This window comes from Terrapene carolina, unplaced genomic scaffold, assembly GCF_002925995.2.
Source record: "Terrapene carolina triunguis isolate 2854851 unplaced genomic scaffold, T_m_triunguis-2.0 Scaffold66, whole genome shotgun sequence".
In the NCBI taxonomy this organism is placed as follows: Eukaryota; Metazoa; Chordata; order Testudines; family Emydidae; genus Terrapene; species Terrapene triunguis.
The window spans coordinates 37,791,178-37,812,914 of NW_020664417.1; the positions used below are offsets into that span (position 1 = coordinate 37,791,178).

Below are 21,737 nucleotides of genomic sequence, written 5' to 3' on the forward strand. Positions count from 1 at the left end.
AAGAAGTGGAGTACTCTTTCAAGCATTGCCCACTTGAGATACCACTCGAAGTAGATTGTGAAGTTGTTCAAAATGTGATCACATGTGCTCTGTTAGACTACACTCAGCTTGGCTTCCCCACAGTGGGGCTTCAGTGCCCTACTGGGCACTGAAGGATTGGCTCCCCTTTAGGCATGGCTCACATGCCTCCCTAATCTATATTCCTCTCTTCTGGCTTCTTGACTCCAATGGTCAAACTGGGGAGTGAAAATAGTAATAATACTCTCCTAATCAATATCCTCTCATGGAGCCCTTACAATAAATTGTGAAGATGTTCACAATATGATCCTCCCTCTTTCCTTACGTGCTTCAATAAACCATGCGAATTAACCATGTTTACTTTTAAATGATTGGCCTTGGAAATCTGAGTTGTTTCAGTGTCCCTACAAACTCAGGGAGACATCTCTGCATCATCTACGTAAAACTCACTTTGTAAAGATTTTCTGCACCACTATAACATCTACAGACCTTTTCACGTACATGAAATCTGAGATTCTTGAGAATAAGAGGGGATCCTGAAAGAATGTACTGGGTTGCTAACCCACAGCAACCCAGCCAAATTTGAGCCCTGTTCATTACACACTGCTAGGAGGACATAGACCAGAGGTGGGCAAACTTTTTGGACTGAGGGCCACATCTGGGTATAGAAATTGTATGGCCGGCCATGAATGCTCACGGTTCCCGGCCAATGGGAGCTGCGGGGGCAGCGCTTGGGGCGGGGCAGCGTGCAGAGCCAACTGGCTGCCCCTACGCGTAGGAGCTGGAGGGGAAACATGCCGCTGCTTCCGGGAGCCACACGGAGCCACGGCATGTGTGAAACAGGGCAAGCCCCAGACCCTGCTCCCCATTGGAAGCTCGAGGGCCAGATTAAAACATCTGAAGGGCCAGATGCGGCCCCCGGGCCGTAGTTTGCCCACTCTGACATAGACAGTGGAAGTAAATTTAGTCCATACAATTCTGCAAGTCACCTCTCCGGTAAGCTTTGCTATTCATATTAGTTTTTGTATTTTTCAAAGATTTGCTTGCACACAATCTCTAATATTCCCTTCTTCCTTTTCTTACTGCCAAAATCTCCCCCGCCTCCAAATTCCATTTTCCCCTTCTTTGCTGCCAAAATCTTCCATCTTCATTTATCCACCTCTGTCTATTCCATTTCTGGTCTTGACAGTACCACCCTTGGTCATCAACATGATGTAGTTTCTATAGTTTGATTCAATAATTTCATCCGTTGTTTAAATCCTTGCACTTTCTCCTCTAGAATATAATTCAACTTTGCTCTTTTTCACTATCACATAATCATACGGAACATATATAGCAACAGAAAATTTCTACTTGTGATTAACAGGTAAATACTACAGTAGCCACAAGGGGAATAAGGAATCAGCCATAGCAGGAGTAAGTGGGAAGATCTGCTTCATGGTAAGGATGAGCCAGAGAAGAAAAACATAGTTTGCTGCTCTTGCAGACTTTGGGGAAGTTATCTGGAAGGATAAGAATCCACAGACATATAGACTAGAAACTAAATGGGACAGAAAGTGTGACTACTATGTTAGCAACTGAGTCTATAATATTGATGTCTACATTTGTGGGAGTAAATAACAATCTGACTGATAAAAGAGACTGAATAAGATGGCTAACTACTAGTATAAAAATAGGCCTGCCAGACATGAGCAAAGGATGAGGTCAGCAAAACTCATATTCATCAGATGAACAATAGAGCTATTATGCAGACAGCTACAATTGTACATTCAAAGGAGAATCTCTCTGAAACCTAGGGAAGATAAAGTTAACAATTTGATTATTTTATGTCCATAATAGGAAGGCACAACCCATGGAAAAAGTGCAGTAGCTCCCACACAAGCTTTGGAAATATATAACTCAATCACATTTTCAGAAAATATTTTCATCAAGAAATTACGTATTGATCAAACTTACACACTGAGAAAAAATGCCATATACTGTGTGAAAGCCACATTCATAACCCAATTAATTTGAAAGCAAAATAAAACATTTTTCCAGTTTATTGCCAACAAAAAAAAAAAGGTCAAATAACAGAGTACAAAAGAAAAGAAGAGTCAGAGGCAATGCATGGATAGTGCCTGGCAGGCTACTGTATTAAGGCAAGCAACATAACACTGAAGGCAAAACTTTTCATTTTAAAGAGTAAAATAATTAGTTATGCAATAAGTGATACCTAGAAGCCAAGGTTTCAGAAAAGAGATGCTGTGATGATTGAGAAATGAGTCTTTCATTTAGTCAGCTGACTGACATCACATATGGAAAAGATACATACCACGATCATCAAGGTGAATATAAATGGGAGAGCCACCTGATCTCAACTACATTAAGTATGTCACAAGTGGCTTTAGGCATAATTGAATTTTCTTTCTCATTTTCTAGCTAATCAAGCTCCACTGCCATTCTATATATCTGTTTATTTAATTCATGGAATATACATATAGTATTGAGAAATGTAAGTATGAAGACTAAAAACCACTGCTGATCTGTGCTTGAATTTATTTAACAATCCTGTGCTGCCCTTATTTTACTTCATTAACAATGAGTTAGCTCTGAAACAATAGTCACTGACTTTTACCACTGACACTTACTCAGGACCTGTCTACATGGGCAAAAAAGGGCAAAACTGTCTGCTTTCAACACAAAAGTTTCACTTTTTGTCAAAAAACTGAATATCTAAACACCAAAAAGTTTTCAGTTTCTCAGTGAAATGTTAACATTTTCCACAGAAAATTGACAAAAGCCATTTTTTTTCATTTTTTGTCAAATAATTTTTCCAGAAACCTCCCCTCCCCCCCACCCCCGACATTTTCTGACCAGCTGTAGTTACTGGTGTAATCAATACATGCATGTATTATACACTTCATTAATATCAGCAGGTACTGATGCTGAAGCGGAAAAGAACTCAACTTGATTCCCAGACCTCCAGGTGTTCAGAAATATTTTTTAATTCATAATTTGAGCAAATTCTACCTGGCATCATTGAGACAAACACACAACCTCATCTTAACAGTGCCACTTTTCAAGTTACAGCCATTATGTGGTTTCAAATTATTTTAGAATGCAAATAGTTTGTGTGCATATGTGACCATAAAGAGGTCACTTTTAGAATACCTTTTTGGGTCACTTTTAGAATACATTGCTAGAAAGCAACTGGTTGATTCTATTAGTTGAGATTTTTGGTTTTGTGTAGTGTTTTTTTTTTTAACTTACGAGATCAATATCCCAGAATTCCATATAAGGAAGCCTTCTTGCAGTCCGTGATATGAGCTAATCCTCCTCAATAGCATAATCTCCATTTGGCAACTCTACAATTACAGTATATTAATTTCTCTTATCTGATCTACACAGCAACAGCACCATCTGGGCTACATACACAGGGCAATCTTTTTAATTTTTAATAGGAGTTATATGTCTAATTCTCCATGTACTGTGCTCTGAATTTATCCTCCTACATATAGTGATGTGAAAAAGAGGAATGCAGAAATGCAAAAGCATCATGATAGAACTGAACTATCTTTTAACGACATCTTTTTCAAATAAAAATTGTTGCTTTTCTCTAGTCATTATTTTTATATATTTATTTATATAAAAGAATTATTTTTAAAATATGTGAATGAAGTAAAAGAAACGTGTGAACAAGAATGCCTCAAATTTTAATTGATATAAATCTGTATATTTTAAGAATGTAGAGTTGTAGGCTAGATTAAAATAAAAAGACCAGTAAAAACTCCACTGTTCTTTATCATGACAAGATTCCTGCTGATCTTAAGAAGGCCATAGAGAACCAGAGCAGGAATCAAAGTATGGGAAGAAAGGAGAGGCCAGGAAATAAAGAGCTAACTCAAGGAGGTCAGTTGAAGAGTTAGGGAGAATACAGAGTATTGCCCTATGACTTCCAGCGACCCACAGAGCTTCCCTGCAGCGACTACTGTAATGCTTTTAACATATTCCTTGATTCCTTCTACTGACAACGCATATCAAACATTTCTAAACAAATATAAATCAAACAAATTTGCCATCTTCATTAAACTGGAATTAAGGTTGGGAGTGCATGTCTATATACAACTATACATATAAAATGATGGGGTCTAAATTACCTGTTACCACTCAAGAAAGAGATCTTGGAGTCATTGTGGCTAGTTCTCTGAAAACATCTACTCAATGTGCAGAGGCCGTCAAAAAAGCGAACAGAATGTTGGGAATCATTAAGAAAGGGATAGATAATAAGACAGAAATATCATATTGCCTCCATATAAATCCATGGTACGCTCACTTCTTGAATACTGCATGCAGATGTGGTTGCCCCATCTCAAAAAAGATATAATGGAATTGGAAAAGGTTCAGAAAAGGGCAACAAAATGATTAGGGGTATGGAACGGCTTCCATATGAGGAGATTAATAAGACTGGGACTTTTCAACTTGAAATGAGATGACAATGGGGGATACGAGAGAAGTCTATAAAATCATGACTGGTGTGGAGAAAGTAAAGAAGGAAGTGTTATTTACTCCTTCTTATAACACAAGAACTAGGGGTCACCAAATGAAATTAAAGGCAGCAGGTTTAAAACAAACAAAAGGAAATATTTTTTCCACACAACGCACAGTCAACCTGTGGAACTCCTTGACAGAGGATGTTGTGAATATAACAGTATTCAAAAAAGAAGTAGATAAGTTTATGGATGATAGTCGATCAATGCCTATTAGCCAGGATGGACAGGGATGGTGTCCCTAGCCTCTGTTTGCCAGAAGCTGGGAATGGGTGACAGGGCATGGATCACTTGATGATTACCTGTTCTGTTCATTCTCTCTGGGGCACCCGGGATTGGCCACTGTCGGAAGACAGGATACTGGGCTAGATGGCCGGTCTTATGTTCTTATCTCAGTATCTTAGGTTTGGGGTTTTTTTTAACCCTTACAAACAGGTTAGTTATCAAATAGCCACCAAAAAAGGACCAGGAAATTCAAAATTACGGTTTAACCTAAAAGAAACCCAAATATTTGAAAATATAGAAATGTACAGAATTAGAGCTGCCATACAATCTCCCCGGGGGGGGGGGGAATATTCTGGATGAAATCCTGACTCCATTGAAGTCAGCTACAAAACTCCCATTCACTTAAATTGAGTCAGGATTTCACCCTCTCTGTCAACTTCCTCCACCCATAGCAAACAAGTTCATCTTGTTATTGGGCATGAAAACCAGACTGCCTTAATTTTAATTGTACATATTGAATCCTCCTAGGCATAGGTGATAAGATTTTGGCATTTATTATTATGAAAGGAATAAAGGTTAATGTGTAGATGGAGCATAACTCTTTGTATTGAAGAATGCATATATCAAAACTGTTATAAAATCAATGATCTGGGCTCCACAAGTTGTATTAGTACAGTATCTCCTGTACATTTAAGATGTCTGCAGCCATAGACTTAAGACTTCTCAAAGCCCATAAGATGATAAAAGCATGATCAAAGAACATGGTGGTGGTCTCAGTACAGTAACTTTTCCCAATTTATAACGTTCCCAGCCTCTGACTACAGACATCTTTAAAGGTCTCAACAAGTCCTCGGTCCAACTATTAATATCTCAGCCAGTAGTTATGAACGGAACAAAGTCAAGAAGATGAAAGAATGACATTATTATAGGGCAGGTTACAGTTGTTAGGATGGCCTTAACTGTGCATTTCCACAATTTCAAATATGTGGATTTCTTTTCAAGTTAAGTTTAGCTATGGATTGCCTGGGTTTCTAATAGTTGACTCTTGATAACTATTATGCTCTTGGAAGGTTTTTACCCTTTGTCACCAGAATGTACTCTTAGCCTTTACTTCAGCTTATCAATATATGTCATCTCAGAATATAGTGTAGTGATTAGCCCTCCTTTGAATAAAATGTTATGTTCATGCTATTTGCAATTATTCCTATTATCATCAAGGTATAAAATGACCAACTTTAAAAATTCTACAGGCTTCCAAAAGTGCATCAATCACCTACTCCCACTCAAACAGCAAAATATTTTTGATAAATGATGTGACAATACCTGAGCTTCTAAGAATGGAAGAGAAAATAGGACAAACACACAGGTAAAAGGAATGATAATTTGGTAAGCCAAGAAATTTACTACCCCAATCTGCCCATCTTTAATACTCTCAGATTTAGAGTAGCCTCTCCCCAACCCAGAAAGGTTCTGCTAATAAAGACTCCCTTGAATTTATTCAGCACAGTCCCCCAAAATATAATTATTTAGTTGTTTCAGTAGTAAACAGAGACTAAGTGTGACTGGCCAAGCAATCCTAGGGCATAAATGTGCAAGTAGCTAATCCAGAAGTCAATTTGTGGTTTAGTTTTGAAGTGAATATGACTTTTGAATAACTGTTCACCAATATGAGTAAAAGGTTCAAAATCCAGCTCCACATTATTAAACAAGGAGGAACTGTTCAGGGCCTGATCTATTTATCAGCTCTCACTATGATTAAATATTACAACCTATATACAGATATGTAGCAGTTCCTAAAGCCCCAATCAGGATACGGGCTCCATTATGTTGGGCACTATAAAATCACGTATGAAAACATGGTCCTGAGCCAAAGAGCATAATACTGAGCAATGAGTTTTCACAGTTAGCTTGGGCAAAAGAGCCTGTCCATTTAATTGGTGAAGTGATTATTTCTACCAACATGAGTATTAATTATTATGTAGCTTTTATATAGCATTTTTTATCAGTAGATATTGCTTAGCTAATATGGAGACCATTCATATTATTCCATTCCTTTCTTGCTGCAGTTTTTAAACTACTAATATATAAGAATATATAACAACCCCCCTCCCTAGAGACATATTTCCTCTGTAAACATATCCTAACCTATTCCAACGATGCTATTGAAATTAACATAAGTAATGAAGGTTATCATATTAACATACCCAGGCACTGACACATCTGCCGCAGGTGGTGATTTTGAAATCTCCATAGAGATCCTTGATGGCACCAGTCGTAAAGAATCCCTCCACCATCAGCAAAATGCCGTAGACAAAGAATGCAGCTGCTATGCCATAGATCACATACTTGAAGATGTCAATCCTGTACAAGAAGTGTGAAAGTTATTTATCTCAACAACAGTTCAGTGTTGTATAATAAGATCTCCTCTAGCATAAGAGTTTGCACTCTGAAAAAGCTTCAGTGCTGATGTTCTATAATGTTAACTGCATTTAAAGATGTGTGTAAATGTTGCCTTATATAGCATGTGGCTGACACGTCTGAATAATGGTTACACAAAAAAATAAGGGCTCCCTTCACTTAACGGTATTCAAAAATTGTCCTGGATCAGTAAAAGAGCAGTATTTAAGTCCAAATAATTCCAAAGTCAATTAATCCTCATTTATTTTTATTATCTAAACAGTGTAATAGGATTAAAATACTTCAACAAATTTAATTAGCAAACATGAATAGAAAACATGATTCTGAAATATTGCGCTCCCTTAAAGATCATCTTGCTTCATGGACAGTTACAGATATTGAAATGTAATGTGTCATGAAAAAGAGGCTCAGTCACAATCTTCAATTATCTACTCATCACCATCCAATTCGTTATATTTAGTTCTCACATGGCATTATTAATCTCTGCTAACAACTCTCTCTCCTCAGTATTTTGTATCCACTATTCCCCAATGGACAGTGCATTTTTGGAGACAGCATTTAAAAAGGATTCCCTAGACACCATATTGAACCTGGTCCTTGTTACTGTTAGCCACGCATGGCAGAAGGGTAACATATTCATGTAATGACTTCCATTCCAAGGGATCACAAAACATTTTATAAACTATTGGACCAGTCCTGCTCACCTACTCACGGCAATATGAGCATAATTATTATCTGTATTATGGTAGTGTATAGAGGCCCCGGCTGAGATCAAGGACCCATTGTGTGGGCACTATAAACACCCGTAGTAAGACCCAGTTCCTGCCCTGAAGAGTTTAATTCTTGTGATCAAGATCAAGGACCCATTGTGTGGGCACTAATTTAAGACAAGGCATAGTGAGCACCACAAGGGGACTATGCACATGAGTCAAGCAAGAATTGAGATCTAAATCTACTGATAAAATGTGAGATTCTCTGCTATGCCTCTGAGAGGGGCTTTAAGTCACCCTTTCAGCTTTCTAACGCAAGGATACTCTAGTGACTGGAATGGCTCCTGGCAGAGAATACTCACTCCTGGAAGGTTTAAGTAATGATAGCTTCCCCAAGCTGTGCTATGGGCCCCAGCATTGCCTGGTATTTGCAGTGTGGCATGCTGTGACCCAGCCCACTAGGTATCCCTCCTGCCCCCCACCTTGACCCCAGTACTGGGGCTTGTGAAGAGGTCCTCAAAAAGCAGCCTTGTGACTATCTTCTGCAGTGCCTGAGTCAGGGGAATTCCCGCTCAGGAAGATCATGGGTTTTATAATCCATTTATGCTGCTCCAGCCCATTTACCTGCTCTAAAGGGGTCAGAGTGGAGGGTTCAGGATCTCACAATTTGATTTAGATCAGAAATTTACAAACTTTTTCCATATCAGGACTACTCTGCAGCCAATCTCCAACCCCCTTACTTATCTATATGGAATCTTCCTTCAGTTTAGCAATATGGGCAGGGCCCGGTGTTTGTAACTCCATGATATCTGTTTGCAATTCTCCTGGGGGTAAAAACGCCCAGGCTGAGAACCCCTGATTTAGATTAATCCTTTAAATCACCACTGCATTCCAGTCATCTCTTGGGTGAAGTGAAGGGCTAGACAATATTCCAACTATTATAGTGTCTGTCATATTATGAAATGTTCGTAGTAATAGTGTAAAATGACCTGTCATGTTATTATGACGACTTGATATGTCATTTCATGCACTACTGACACATAATAAAATAATGTAAAATACAATTATAACATTGAAATAAAATAAATTTCAAAATGGAACAAAATATTTTGGTTCCTTTTCTTTCTGTGGGAAATTTTGTCAAAATAAAAAAAAATCAGTTTAATTAAAATTGCATATTGCACTGAAAAACAGTTTCCACAAAAATATTTTCAATCTCATCCATGAAACATAACTGTAAATGTAGGTTTTAAGACAACAAGTCTCAAAGCTCAAGTAACATATCTTTGAACTTAAAAAGCTTGTGAAATTGCAGGTCATCCAAAGACATAAATGTGCACTTTGTATGTCAAATGTCTCAGCATAAATGCCTCTGTGGTGTCTTCAGTGTTTCTGAGAACAGTTGAAACAAGCTTTTTTAATTGCTAACCAATGATCTGGCACCTGGTTGAGGGCAAGATATGTATCATTATTAAACTGAGTCAGCACCTAGAAAATAACTTAAGAGTAACATTTTTAAATGATGCTGAACTGAAAAGGGCTGGGAAAAAACATGCTAAGCTTTTACCTTGAACAAGGTGCTTTATCCTAATAAAGAATCTGCTCTCAAGATATTTTTCTGCTACCTTTCCTAGCCTCACAATCAGATGAGTCTAAGGAGTCACATTTGATATCTGTATTTAGAAACTGGATATCTGAACTAAGGATGTAGATACTCAGATGGAAGAATACAGTCTGATTCATCTGCATCACTAGAAATCTCATAATTGTTCAGAGAGTTGCATAGTGTCTCATGTTTGTTCTTGTATGTTAAAATAATTGTCAAAAATCCCCTTTCAGTTGTTTTTATGGTAATTCAGCAAGTATAAAATTCATTTTACACAAAGACCTTAAATGACTGATTTTGGAGCAAATCTTGCCATTATTTATAAAGATATACCCTGATAGTAAAGGAAATAGACAAAAATAGTTAAAATATAACTTGATTATAGGTCCAATTCTACATCCCACACTAGCCATTATACACTTCCATAATGCCATATTACTCAGTGCTATAGAAATACAGAGCTGTAGTGGAGCTGATGGGATTCTGAGATGCAGTTCACGCCATTGGTAACTGAGCAAAGGCTGATATATTTCAACCTCCGCAGCAGCCTAGAATCTGGGTGGGAAAAAAGTGGTTTTAAGTCATCTTTGCTATGCCTCCCCAGATACTCCATCTCCTGTGCTGCTCCTCGAAAAGGCACATCACAGAACCAAGCCCGAGCCCAAACGTCTACACCACAATTAAATAGCTCCGTAGCCTGAGCTCCGTGAGCCTGAGTCAGCTAACACGGGCCAGCCGCGGGCATTTAATAGCAGTGTAAACATAACCTAGAAGACTCCCATTGTCATCAGTAGGAATGAGAATAGCTCGATAACGTCCATTAAAATAAATGGAAACAAGACATACACCTACTATCTTCTGTTAAAGCAGGGTCAGGCAAATTGGTCTTGTCTAATCTAGGATTTTTCAGACCCATAATTCCCAACAGGTGCAGTTTCACCAAGTGGAAGTGAATTAAGATAAACTGAATTAAGGCCACTCTGAATGAGAGTGGCCTCATAGGGGTTTAATGCAGGTTAACTAATCCACTTTTAATTCACATTTTTAGTTAATTAGGATTAACTTTCCTGCATGTTGCCATGTAGATAAGTCTTTATGTCCCTTTGAAAAAACACATCCCTAGTATAGATGCAACCTCTTTCTCTGTGTGTATGTGCATGCACACATGGCTAAAAGTGAGAACATATGTTGCTCTCTAATGGCTGGGGTCAATTTAGAAAGGACGTTTGGTATTACACCAGCTAACACCTATCAGAAATCTTCAATTAGTTCAGGAGGTGGTTAGACGTCCATATTTCTGGGGTCGAAAGGCCAGGATTCTAGTCTTGCTCTCCTTAATTATGGAGAGGACCAGCCTCTTCATAGTTAAGGTTGGAACTATAGTCCAAACATAAGGCTGAATTTGATTCCTATGTCCTTTAGCTCCAAAACAAAGAAATATTTGCATGCTTACAAATGTTCAGAATAAATCTCACTAACATCTAGAATGCTTTTGGAAAATGTTGATTAAGTACACATTGAGATTAAAAAAAAAAATTAAAACTTCTCCATCTAAAACCTTTGCAATGTCTAAGGATTGTGCGTGCCTTGGTCTGCCCAGGGAAATCATATTATATCACAAAAGTGAAACATAGATAGAATTTGACATGACTCATGCTAGAAGAAGTTTTCAAGGGCAGGACTAGTGAAATATTCAGAAATTACCATTGTTTAAAAATTAGATTTGATTCTTTTGAATATCAGGGGGTAGCCGTGTTAGTCTGTATCCACAAAAACAACAAGGAGTTCGGTGGCACCTTAAAGACTAACAGATTTATTTGGGGATAAGCTTTCGTGGGTAAAAAACCTCACTTCTTCATATGCAACATTCTTTTGAATAGAGCTGATGGGGGTAAAATGGCTTAGAATATTTATTATTAATGGTATTATTGTTTATGCTGCAGTAAGACCCCAAAAAACCCATTTAGGATTAGGATGCCAGGAGCCAAGAAGGTCCAGCGGAAGACCAAAGGGGGAGACAGAAGCCAGTGGGTGGAATGTGGTGAATAGGAGCAGGGGAGAGAAAGAGGGGGCTGTGCGGTATATAGCATTACAGCAGGAAAGGATGCTGGAGCAGGAGGCTGCTCCCTTAATAGGAGCAGAGGGGGAAGATGATTGGAGCCAAAATTATAAACCTTTCATTCAGTGCAGTATTTGGATGCTGTGCATAAATGGCATGGGGCCATACACTGAATGAGGAGGATGAAAAGAAATATAGAATAACTACCCATTCAGGGACCCTGTGGGAAAAATCATACGTGGTCATGTAATTAATGTAATCATTCTGCAGACACACAAAGGGGCTGAGTTAAGGTTACAAAGGCAACCCTATTTATAACAGTTTCTACCTTTAGAGTGCTTGACTTTGCAAACTCAATGTTGCATTAACATAGGCTTTTTGTGTAAACACACAGTATTGATATAAAGAAGAAAGACTATTTTGAATGAAGTTCTTGTGAAACAATTGTGTTGATGGAAGTAAAATCAATTTTTAGAGAGTAAAGAAAGAATTGTTTTGCATGCCATCAAAATCTGGTAAAGAATATTTGTGTTATGGACCTATTCAGATAGAGATCAATATGTTCATAAGATTTTTCCAACCTATAGTTCAAGCTGTGCTTGCACTGATCTAAATTAAATCAGTCTGACTGTAGAACTTTTCCTTTCTCAATTTTTTCTAATGCTGATTATTAATTATTCCATATTAAGCAGACTTAATAAATAATTAATGAGTTTGGATTCAGTCCAACTTGAGGGACATGAGAATAGCTGTGGAGAAAATAGTCACTTTTTTTCCTAACAGAAGCAGCCACTGTACTTTGCCACCTGAGTGTGCTGTCATCTTGGAACAACAAACAGGGCGCAATTAAGTGCAGCGTGGTCTGTCCCAGCAGAATCAAGTTACAGATAGAAAAAAATATAGGTCATTTCGTTCTTTCCCACATCAGTTCTCTTCAGTATTTTTCCTTGTACTTTAACAAATCCAGTTTCAATAATAAAACCACAACAATAGTTAATAAGATAAACCCCAAGCACTTTATGAACATTCAAAAGCTGTGAACTTTGGAGAAGAGATTGTTGTGACAAATGATATAGACTCTGACGTGGGTTCAACTGTTTGAATGAAGAAAAGGTGGATTCACAAATGTGATAAAATTTGCAATGTCTATTATTTGCAAAAGATTAGTCAACCACTCACTGAGCTGGTCAAAAAATGAAAAAAGAAAAAAAAAGTCCAGATAATTATTTAGTGAAATAACGTCAAAAGTTGTAATGGATATTATTTGAAAAAATGAGAGGGGCACCTTCTCCTAGACATTGGGGAAAGGTGGCTCCCAGGAGAAAGAAGGGGGTGTAATCAAATCCCTCCTTCATATTGGGTTGATTGCCAGGTGATACAGCAGCAAGTAAGCAGCTTGGTGCTACTTACATGATATAGGCAAGCACATGCTCACAGGACTGAATATGTTCTAAGATTTTAAGGCCAGAAGGGTCCATTATGTTCATCTAGTCTGACTTCCTACATAACACAGGCCATAAACCAGTTGTGGGCAACCTGCAGCCTGTCAGGGTAATCCACTGGCAGGCTGTGAGACAGTTTGTTTACAAACCACTTTGCCCACCACTGCCATAAACCCTGACACGGTAATTTCTACATCAAAATGCATGTTGTATGGACCCAAGACCAGCTGTGCCTGTTAGATACCTGCTAACTAAACTCCTTGGTTACCAAAAAAAAAGATGAACATCACCTTCAAAGATTGACAGAAGCTCAGGCCAAGTGTTCCAAGAGGCTGGAGCTCTTTCACATCTGAGGGGAAAGAGTCAGGCTCTCCATTATTGGGGTTCTCTTGGAGAACAGATAGAAAATGTGCTGGGCTGGCACGCTGATTATCTGAAGGTTTCCCTTGAGGCGTTCACATAATAGGGATTATCCTCTTTTTGAAGGAGAAGACCAGCATGCTCTGTCATCAATCTTTGCAAAGAACTCCTCTACGAACTAAGTGACAGAATATGTCCATTTATTATTTGTTTTGCTGAATAAGGAGGGTGTGTGGAACAGACAGTGCAAAGAGCTGCGATTAAGAGGCTTTTCTGATTGGTATTTGTATATCCAAAGTTTGCCAGTATTGCCTCTCCCAAGATTATACATTGGTTATACTCCTATTGAGCACACTTGGAGGCAATAGCTTTTCAGGCATTAGGAGCCAGATCCTTGACTGGTGTAAATCAGTATAGCTCCTTTGAAATAAATGGACCTACATTGATTTACACCAACTGAGGATCTGGTCCCCAAAATCCTGTTAGCTATGAGCCTTTCCTGTTTTTACTGCGTCCCAAAATGGATTAATACTGTAGGAATTCTGAAGCAATTACACTGTGCAGCCTAAGCATTCTCCATCGTGAATGCTGAAAAATTAGTAATCAGTCAACAGAAAATGAGAGATTTTTTCTATCCAAGCTGCTTTATACTGCTTTGGAATGCTCAAAATTGTACCCAAGGCAGGGGATTTTTATTTAATTAAAATACATACGTATTGCAAGCACTTGATGATGATTAACAGGAACAATACTCTCCTTGGATTTGCCTTGTGCCACTTGACTCTCTCACTGTGCAGAAAGCACTGTTAATAACATATTTCTCTCTCTCTCTCTCTGTGTACATACTTCTATTTGAATAAGGAATAAAGTCCTACTATTACTACAGTTTAGTTGTCTATCCAGATACCACATTTAGTATTACTGTGAAATTAATTTCCCAACATTTGGCAGCATTGTATAATTCTACTTTTCATATCAGTCTGAAGGTATAATGAGACAAGGTAGATGAGGTAATATCTTTTATTGGACCAACTTCCCTTGGTGAGAGAAACAAGCTTTCGAGCTTACACACAGCTCTTCTTCAGGTCTAGAGAAGAGCTCTGAGTGAGCTCGAAAGCTTGTCTCTCTCACCAACAGAAGTTCGTTCAATAACAGATATTACCTCACCCTCCTTGCCTCTCTAATATCCTGGCTACCACAACACTGCATACAATGAATGTATAATGTAACTTCTCCAAATAAAGATAACGGAATCAAGAAGAATACAGGCATTGAAAAGATTGTAATTACAAATAAACTCAAAGGTAATAAATTGAACACAACATTAAATTCTTTCCAGATACTTAGTGGTTTAAAATATTTCTATTTCCAAGTTAACAAAAATAAATGCAATTCTCACAGATAAATTCAATGGGTATAGCAGGCACTAAAATGCTGATTTGATTAGCACAGCTCAATTCATTTTTTAAATTTATTTTTCAAGGTTGACAGATACACTTCACAAAAATAAACACAGATTTTTTTGGGGTGGGGGTGAGGAGAGGTGTTCAGGCCTTGTAAAATTTGAGTAATGTTTTTTGTTCCTGGGATATTAATGCCACTAATCAATAGACAACAGAATACAAATGTAGCACCTGGGTTATGAAACTAGGCTCATTTCTTTTAATATTATATGCCACAATGAAAGACTGGTTACTACTCAGAGGCCAGGAATCAAATTCACTCATGCTGGCAGAGAGAGGTGTAATTTATTTGTCTCTGTACCAGCTGATTCCTCAAGGAATCAATTATGAAACACTTAGAGGAGAGGAAAGTGATCAGGAACAGTCAGCATGGATTCACCAAGGGCAAGTCATGCCTGACTAACCTAATTGCCTTCTATGATGAGATAACTGGCTCTGTGGATGAGGGGAAAGCAGTGGATGTGTTATTCCTTGACTTTAGCAAAGCTTTTGATACGGTCTCCCACAATATTCTTGCCGCCAAGTTAAAGAAGTATGGGCTGGATGAATGGACTGTAATGTGGACAGAAAGCTGGCTAGATCGTCGGGCTCAACGGGTAGTGATCAATGGCTCCATGTCTAGTTGGCAGCCGGTTTCAAGCGGAGTGCCTCAAGGGTCGGTCCTGGGGCCGGTTTTGTTTAATATCTTTATTAATGATCTGGAGGATGGTGTGGACTGCACTCTCAGCAAGTTTGCAGATGACACTAAACTGGGAGGCATGGTAGATACACTAGAGGGTAGGGATCGGATACAGAGGGACCTAGACAAATTAGAGGATTGGGCCAAAAAAACCCTGATGAGGTTCAACAAGGACAAGTGCAGAGTCCTGCACTTAGGACGGAAGAATCCCATGCACTGCTACAGACTAGGGACCGAATGGCTGGGTAGCAGTTCTGCAGAAAAGGACCTAGGGGTCACAATGGACGAGAAGCTGGATATGAGTCAACAGTGTGCTCTTGTTGCCAAGAAGGCTAATGGCATTTTGGGCTGTATAAGTAGGGGCATTGCCAGCAGATCGAGGAACGTGATCGTTCCCCTTTATTCGACATTGGTGAGGCCTCATCTGGAATACTGTGTCCAGTTTTGGGCCCCACACTACAAGAAGGATGTGGAAAAATTGGAAAGAGTCCAGCGGAGGGCAACAAAAATGATTAGGGGTCTGGAGCACATGATTTATGAGGAGAGGCTGAGGGAACTGGGATTGTTTAGTCTCCAGAAGAGAAGAATGAGGGGGGATTTGATAGCTGCTTTCAACTACCTGAGGGGGGGGTTCCAAAGAGGATGGAGCTCGGCTGTTCTCAGTGGTGGCAGATGACAGAACAAGGAGCAATGGTCTCAAGCTGCAATGGGGGAGGTCTAGGTTGGATATTAGGAAAAACTTTTTCACAAGGAGGGTGGTGAAGCACTGGAATGGGTTACCTAGTGAGGTGGTGGAGTCTCCTTCTTTGGAGGTTTTTAAGGCCCGGCTTGACAAAGCCCTGGCTGGGATGATTTAGTTAGGAATTGGTCCTGCTTTGAGCAGGGGGTTGGACTAGATGACCTCCTGAGGTCCCTTCCAACCCTGATATTCTATGATTCTATGATCCCCCTGTACCTTTGGGGGAGTCATCCTGAGGGAAGGCAAAGAATGACATTGCCACCTGCCCTGCCTCAGAGCTTCCACTTTGCAGGGGCAGCTTTACGGCTTCAATTTTTTTGTGGGGGGAATCCACAGAAGCCCTACCTATGTAGAATGCTGAGGAGATGCACTGATCCTTTGCATTTAGCAGTTTCCCTAGCTAAGTCCCTTTTTTTGCCCTGTCAGCCACTCACTGGAAGGCACTTTACAACCACTTTCTGCCCATGCACAATCCCTCATTAGGCTTCTGAGGTCCTGTGACTGGGTGTCCACCAAACAAATGCGGGTTAAATCTAGTCCCTAGGCTACTGAATTTATCAAACTCAATGCCACTTAATTATGCGGAATGTCATAAAGGCGGATTTGGTAATAGCTGTTTCCATGTATAAAGTCAAATTCTGGAGAATTAAGAAACAGCATAAGCAAGCAGAAAGAGGGAATTATTAATATCCATACATTGTATAGAGAGTAAGGCTGGAGCAACGCAAATAACACCACAATTAAGGCAAAAGAGTGTACAATGCCTCAGAAAAAAAGAAAAATGTAAGTTATAAGAAAACATTAATGTGGCTCCATGAGGGACTTTTCAGAGATATCGGGTTAATACAGAGCTTGTACTAGGAGTGGGAATTGGGAAAGGACAAAATGGGAATATGTGGTGGTCAATTAAAGATTGCAGTGAAATGATAAAACAGAATGTGTTAATGCTAGAAAAAGTAGCTAGGGGCAAAAGTATGTCAATCCCACCTGAAGTACACTCCAGCAGCAGAACAAGTGCACTTACCTCTACTTCCCTTCTACGGAGTCCTCAAAACAAGCTTTCTTGCCTCAAAAATACTCCTTTATTGGGCAGGTATATTACAAAAACGTAGTGCAAAACAATCCAAACATCCCAAACATAGTCTATTTCTCCCACCCAGTGTATTTAGTCCTTAAAATCCCACATCCTCTAGTCCATCATTTTAGCACATACTGTGTTCCATCATCTTTCACCATACTTGGGCTCTTCTTCTGTCCTCTCCTGTTCTTTTACCAGGACTGCCACCACAGCCCTTCCAGCTGGAGTGGAATCCTGCTCTTCCCAGCAGGAATCTCTACAGCCTCTGCTGTGGTTCGTCCCCACCAGAAGAGACTCCATCATTCCCCCTATTCCATTGACCTCTTCCAGCTCTGCAGCACATCATCACTGGTGGGTAAGACCTCTGCCACTCCCCTGACTTCAGCCCTCTGCTCTGGCTCAGAAGTCAGCAGGCAATTCCCTCTGCAGCTCTCTGACTTCAGCCCTCTCCAGTCCTGGATCTCTGGTTTGGAGAGGCCAGAAAGCAAACCCCACTTGCTGCCCTCCTGCCTTCAGCCTTTCCCCAGCTACAGCTTCCTTCAGGGACCTTCTACAGCCTCCTGGTCTCCATCAGCTCTCACCTGCCAATGTCTCTGAGTCTTTCAGGCAGCTCTCACCTGCCCCTGTTCCCTAGGTCTCAGGTGTCCTCTTATAAAGCTGAGCTGGGGGTCAGATGCCCAGTCACAGGGCACTGGCCTGTTCCCTCTAAAAGGGCCAGTGACACCCTTTGACAAAGGGCCTTTACAAAACCTGTCTATTGGTGAAAGGAAAAAAATACTCTAAAGGAACTAGGACAAGTAACTGAGATTCCTTTCTAGGCTGTGGCGCTGTACATTTCAAGAAGAATTTCATGTAGAACCAAATTAAAGCATTTTCTAAACTCTTAATAAATTGATGAAGTGGGTATTCACCCACGAAAGCTTATGCTCCAATACATTTGTTAGTCTATAAGGTGCCACAAGACTCTTTGTTGCTTTTTACAGATCCAGACTAACACGGCTACCTCTCTGATACTTAATAAATTATGTTAGCAATATTATCTCCATTCAACTTGTTGGGAACTGCGTAAAGGAAAGTTCATAGGTTTGTTGCATATGATATGTAGCATGTGAGTTCACACTGCTTCTTGTTCTTTAAGGGGCAGATTCTGATAGCTTACTCTCATTGGGTAACACATGATCCTAATGATGTCAACAGAACTATTTGTAGAGCAAGGTGCTACTCAGTAAGAGTAAGGGTATGAGAAGCTGTCCCTAATTCATCACTTACTTGTTAATTCCTAGATTGTTTGCTTCTTTAGGGGATGGAGGCTTGAGGTAAAATTCTGCACTTTACCTTCAAAAGGCACAACAGACAACTTACAACCAAGGAAGAGTATGGACTATGGTGGCTTTAAACCACCTTTTGTGCCCTCCTGATCCTCATCTACTCCTGGTGCTGGAGAGGCCCTGACATAATTTAGACAACCCTGCTCTATGGGTCACAGCAAAGCTGCATGCTCTAGCCCTCCCCCGATGTACCACTTCCACCCCCAGCATACAAGGGGGACCTCAGAAGGCAGCCTTAGGGCGGTCTTCCACAATGAATGTGCCAAGAGAATCCTGCCTCGGCCACAACTAGGGCTTTAGGGCCACTTTCCTCTACTCCTGCCCTTTCACCTGGTGTTCACTAAACCCTCGGATTGAGAGGAGAGGGTTATTTTGCCCAATTTAGATCTCTTGGGCAACAGCTAGAGTTTTGCACCAAGGGCTGAGCAATATTAGACAATACCCAGTTTATGCATATGGATATTTATGCATATTCCTCTAACCTTATCATTGTAAGAATAATTTTATTAAGTAAGCAAATGAGAATCAAAGGGAATAAACCCTAATGAAGGAGAGTAAGTTAACTCACGTAAAAATAAGTTACCTATCAAGAGAGGTATATTACTGGCATTTATAATTTTAGGCATGAGACCCTACTATGTAGTAATTTTAGTTAATTCTTAGACTACAGATCATGAAGAATGAGAGATGATCATCATGATATTAAAAATACAGCTATGTAACACACTGACAGGAATATGGATCAAATATCTCCAAATACAGTCAGTTTATGATTTTTGTAATATATCCAACTATTGAAGTGTGTACAGAAATATTTTGTTTTTACCAGATTACACCGTGCTCTTGCAAAGATTTACATGTGCACATAACGTTATGCATGAGAGCTGCCCACTGACGTCAATGCAAGCATATGCAGGAACAAAGCCTCATATTGCAATAACATCAGGGATGGCAACTGAATTATGCTGTCACCCTTAGGGTTGATTCCACCCTTATTGGGTTGTGACACATTGACAGGACAGAATAAGAAACTCACACAGCCTCTGGTCTTGCTTGTTAAATCTTCTAGGTAAATAGAGGACATCAGTCTCCAGAATTCTCAGTTTGGTAAATTCAACAAGCACCTTCGTTTATGTGGTTTGTTTTATTTTTCTTTTTTTTAAAAAAAAGATTGATTTCTCCAAAGGAAATTTATTTCTGGCAATTTGTTGATTTGCCTCCTAAGCTGTTCCCTCCTGCTGTGTTATGATTTGGAAAGCCCCCTATTTAATGACCTCTTCTGTTATTCATTAGATTTCTTTTTATGCATTGATTACAATCTCTTTTTTTGCTCTTTGCTCATTAAATTGTTGCTACATCTATGTTTGTCTAGGTCTGACTAGATTTGTGCAAATGTCTCCTAAATGTTGTTTTATTTATATAAGAATATTTATTGTCTTTGCTTTTATTAGAATATGGAGTGTCAGATTGCTATGCAACATAGCTCTTTTTGTAAGAGGGTGGAATTTTCCTCACTGCCTAAGATTGCAAACGTATTTGGCCAAATGCTGGCGTACTCCACTGACTTTAATGTAGTTATACCAATTCATATCAGCTAAGGATGTGGCCCATTGTCTTTGGCATAAACACTTTCTGATGTTATTTTTATCAAGCTTTATTTTGTACATGTAACCAAATCATTCCAATGACAGAGCAACTGTCTCCTTTATTTAAATAGTGTTTTAATTGAAATTGAAATTTATTCGTTAATATTATTTTGCTCTTTGTCATGTTTGCTCTTTAAATGAGTTTCTATTAACCTCTAACACATTAATACAAATAAAAGTAGTTGAGAGTTTACTCATGCATAGGCCTGAGGCCAACACTCAGCACAGCAGTGATTTTCATTCTTAAAGCACAAATGCATGAACACCAACCAAAGCATTATCAATGTGCAGCCATATTCTGACTATCATCAACCCACTTGCCAGAAGGAAAATAATCTGAGCAGAGCGTCATGCAGATGAAGCCCTGCTAAGCCAGGACAATATGCACCATAACCCCTGACCCTATCCTAGAATATACCTCCACAAACACACATAAATTCCATACTTGTTACAATGTATGCTCTTAGGAAAAAATGGGCTAAGGGCAAATACTATTAATAGTAATTTTAAAGGACATTGTTGACTCAATACAGCATTAAGGTCTATTGTCTAAAAACATTAGAATAATACTTTTAAAAAACTGATTGTTGCATCATTTTCTAAAGAATCTGTTATGGTTGATTCTGTAAATATGAAGTTGGAAAGTTCTTTAGAAGTTTATTATTATTAAGTGGATAGTGCATATTAATCCAGTTTAGAAACATTATAATACATGATTCAATTAACTATTTAAATAATTTTATATAATGGAATGTGCAGTAATAATCCTCATGAAAAGTCGGTGCATCTCTTTAGATGACTCTATGGTTAACAATTCTACATTTTTCTTTCAAATTGTCAAGTGTGACTAGGTGATATTTTAGAATTATCTTTTAAAACAATTCAAGCTGCTCAAAACACAAACACATGCAATGACAAACAGTTTAACTCATATTTATTACTTTATAGCAGGTCCCAGAAGCCCCAATCAGGTTCAGGGCTCTACTATGATAGGTGCTGTACAAACGAATATAAAGGAACCATCTCTGGCCTCAAAGAGTTTATAATCTAAATTGTGTCCATGCAGGTAGAACGGGGGCGGTCAAACTACAACCCGTGGGCCGGATCTGGCCCCTCAGGGCTTTGGATCCAGCCTGCGGGATTGCCCCCCATGGCACCGCAGGCCCCGCGCCACTCTCAGAAGCAGCCGGCACCACGTCCCTGCGGCCCCCAGCTGGGTGGGGAGGTGGGGGGAGAGGGCTCCGTGCATTGCCCTTGCCTCCAGGCACCGCCCCCCGCAGCGCCCATTGGCCAGGAACGGGGAACCGTGGCCAATAGGAGCTTTGGGGGAGCTACCTGGAGGCGCGGCAAGGGCAGCACATGCGGAGCCCTCCGCCCCCCCTTCCACCTCCAGAGGCTGCAGCGCTTCCTGGAGTGGCATGGCATGGGGCCAGGGCA

At 39.6% G+C, this 21,737-nt stretch overlaps 1 protein-coding gene across 3 annotated transcripts in view; it reads right to left on the reverse strand.

Annotated features, from left to right (window-relative positions):
• Positions 1-21,737, reverse strand: part of GPM6A (glycoprotein M6A) — a 353,254-nt gene that overhangs the window by 42,328 nt on the left and 289,189 nt on the right. For all 3 annotated transcript variants that reach the window (XM_024194656.3, XM_024194649.3, XM_029910696.1), the window contains exon 3: positions 6,977-7,133. In XM_024194656.3, coding sequence (XP_024050424.1) covers positions 6,977-7,133 — 157 coding nt within the window. The remainder of the gene's footprint in view (positions 1-6,976; positions 7,134-21,737) is intronic.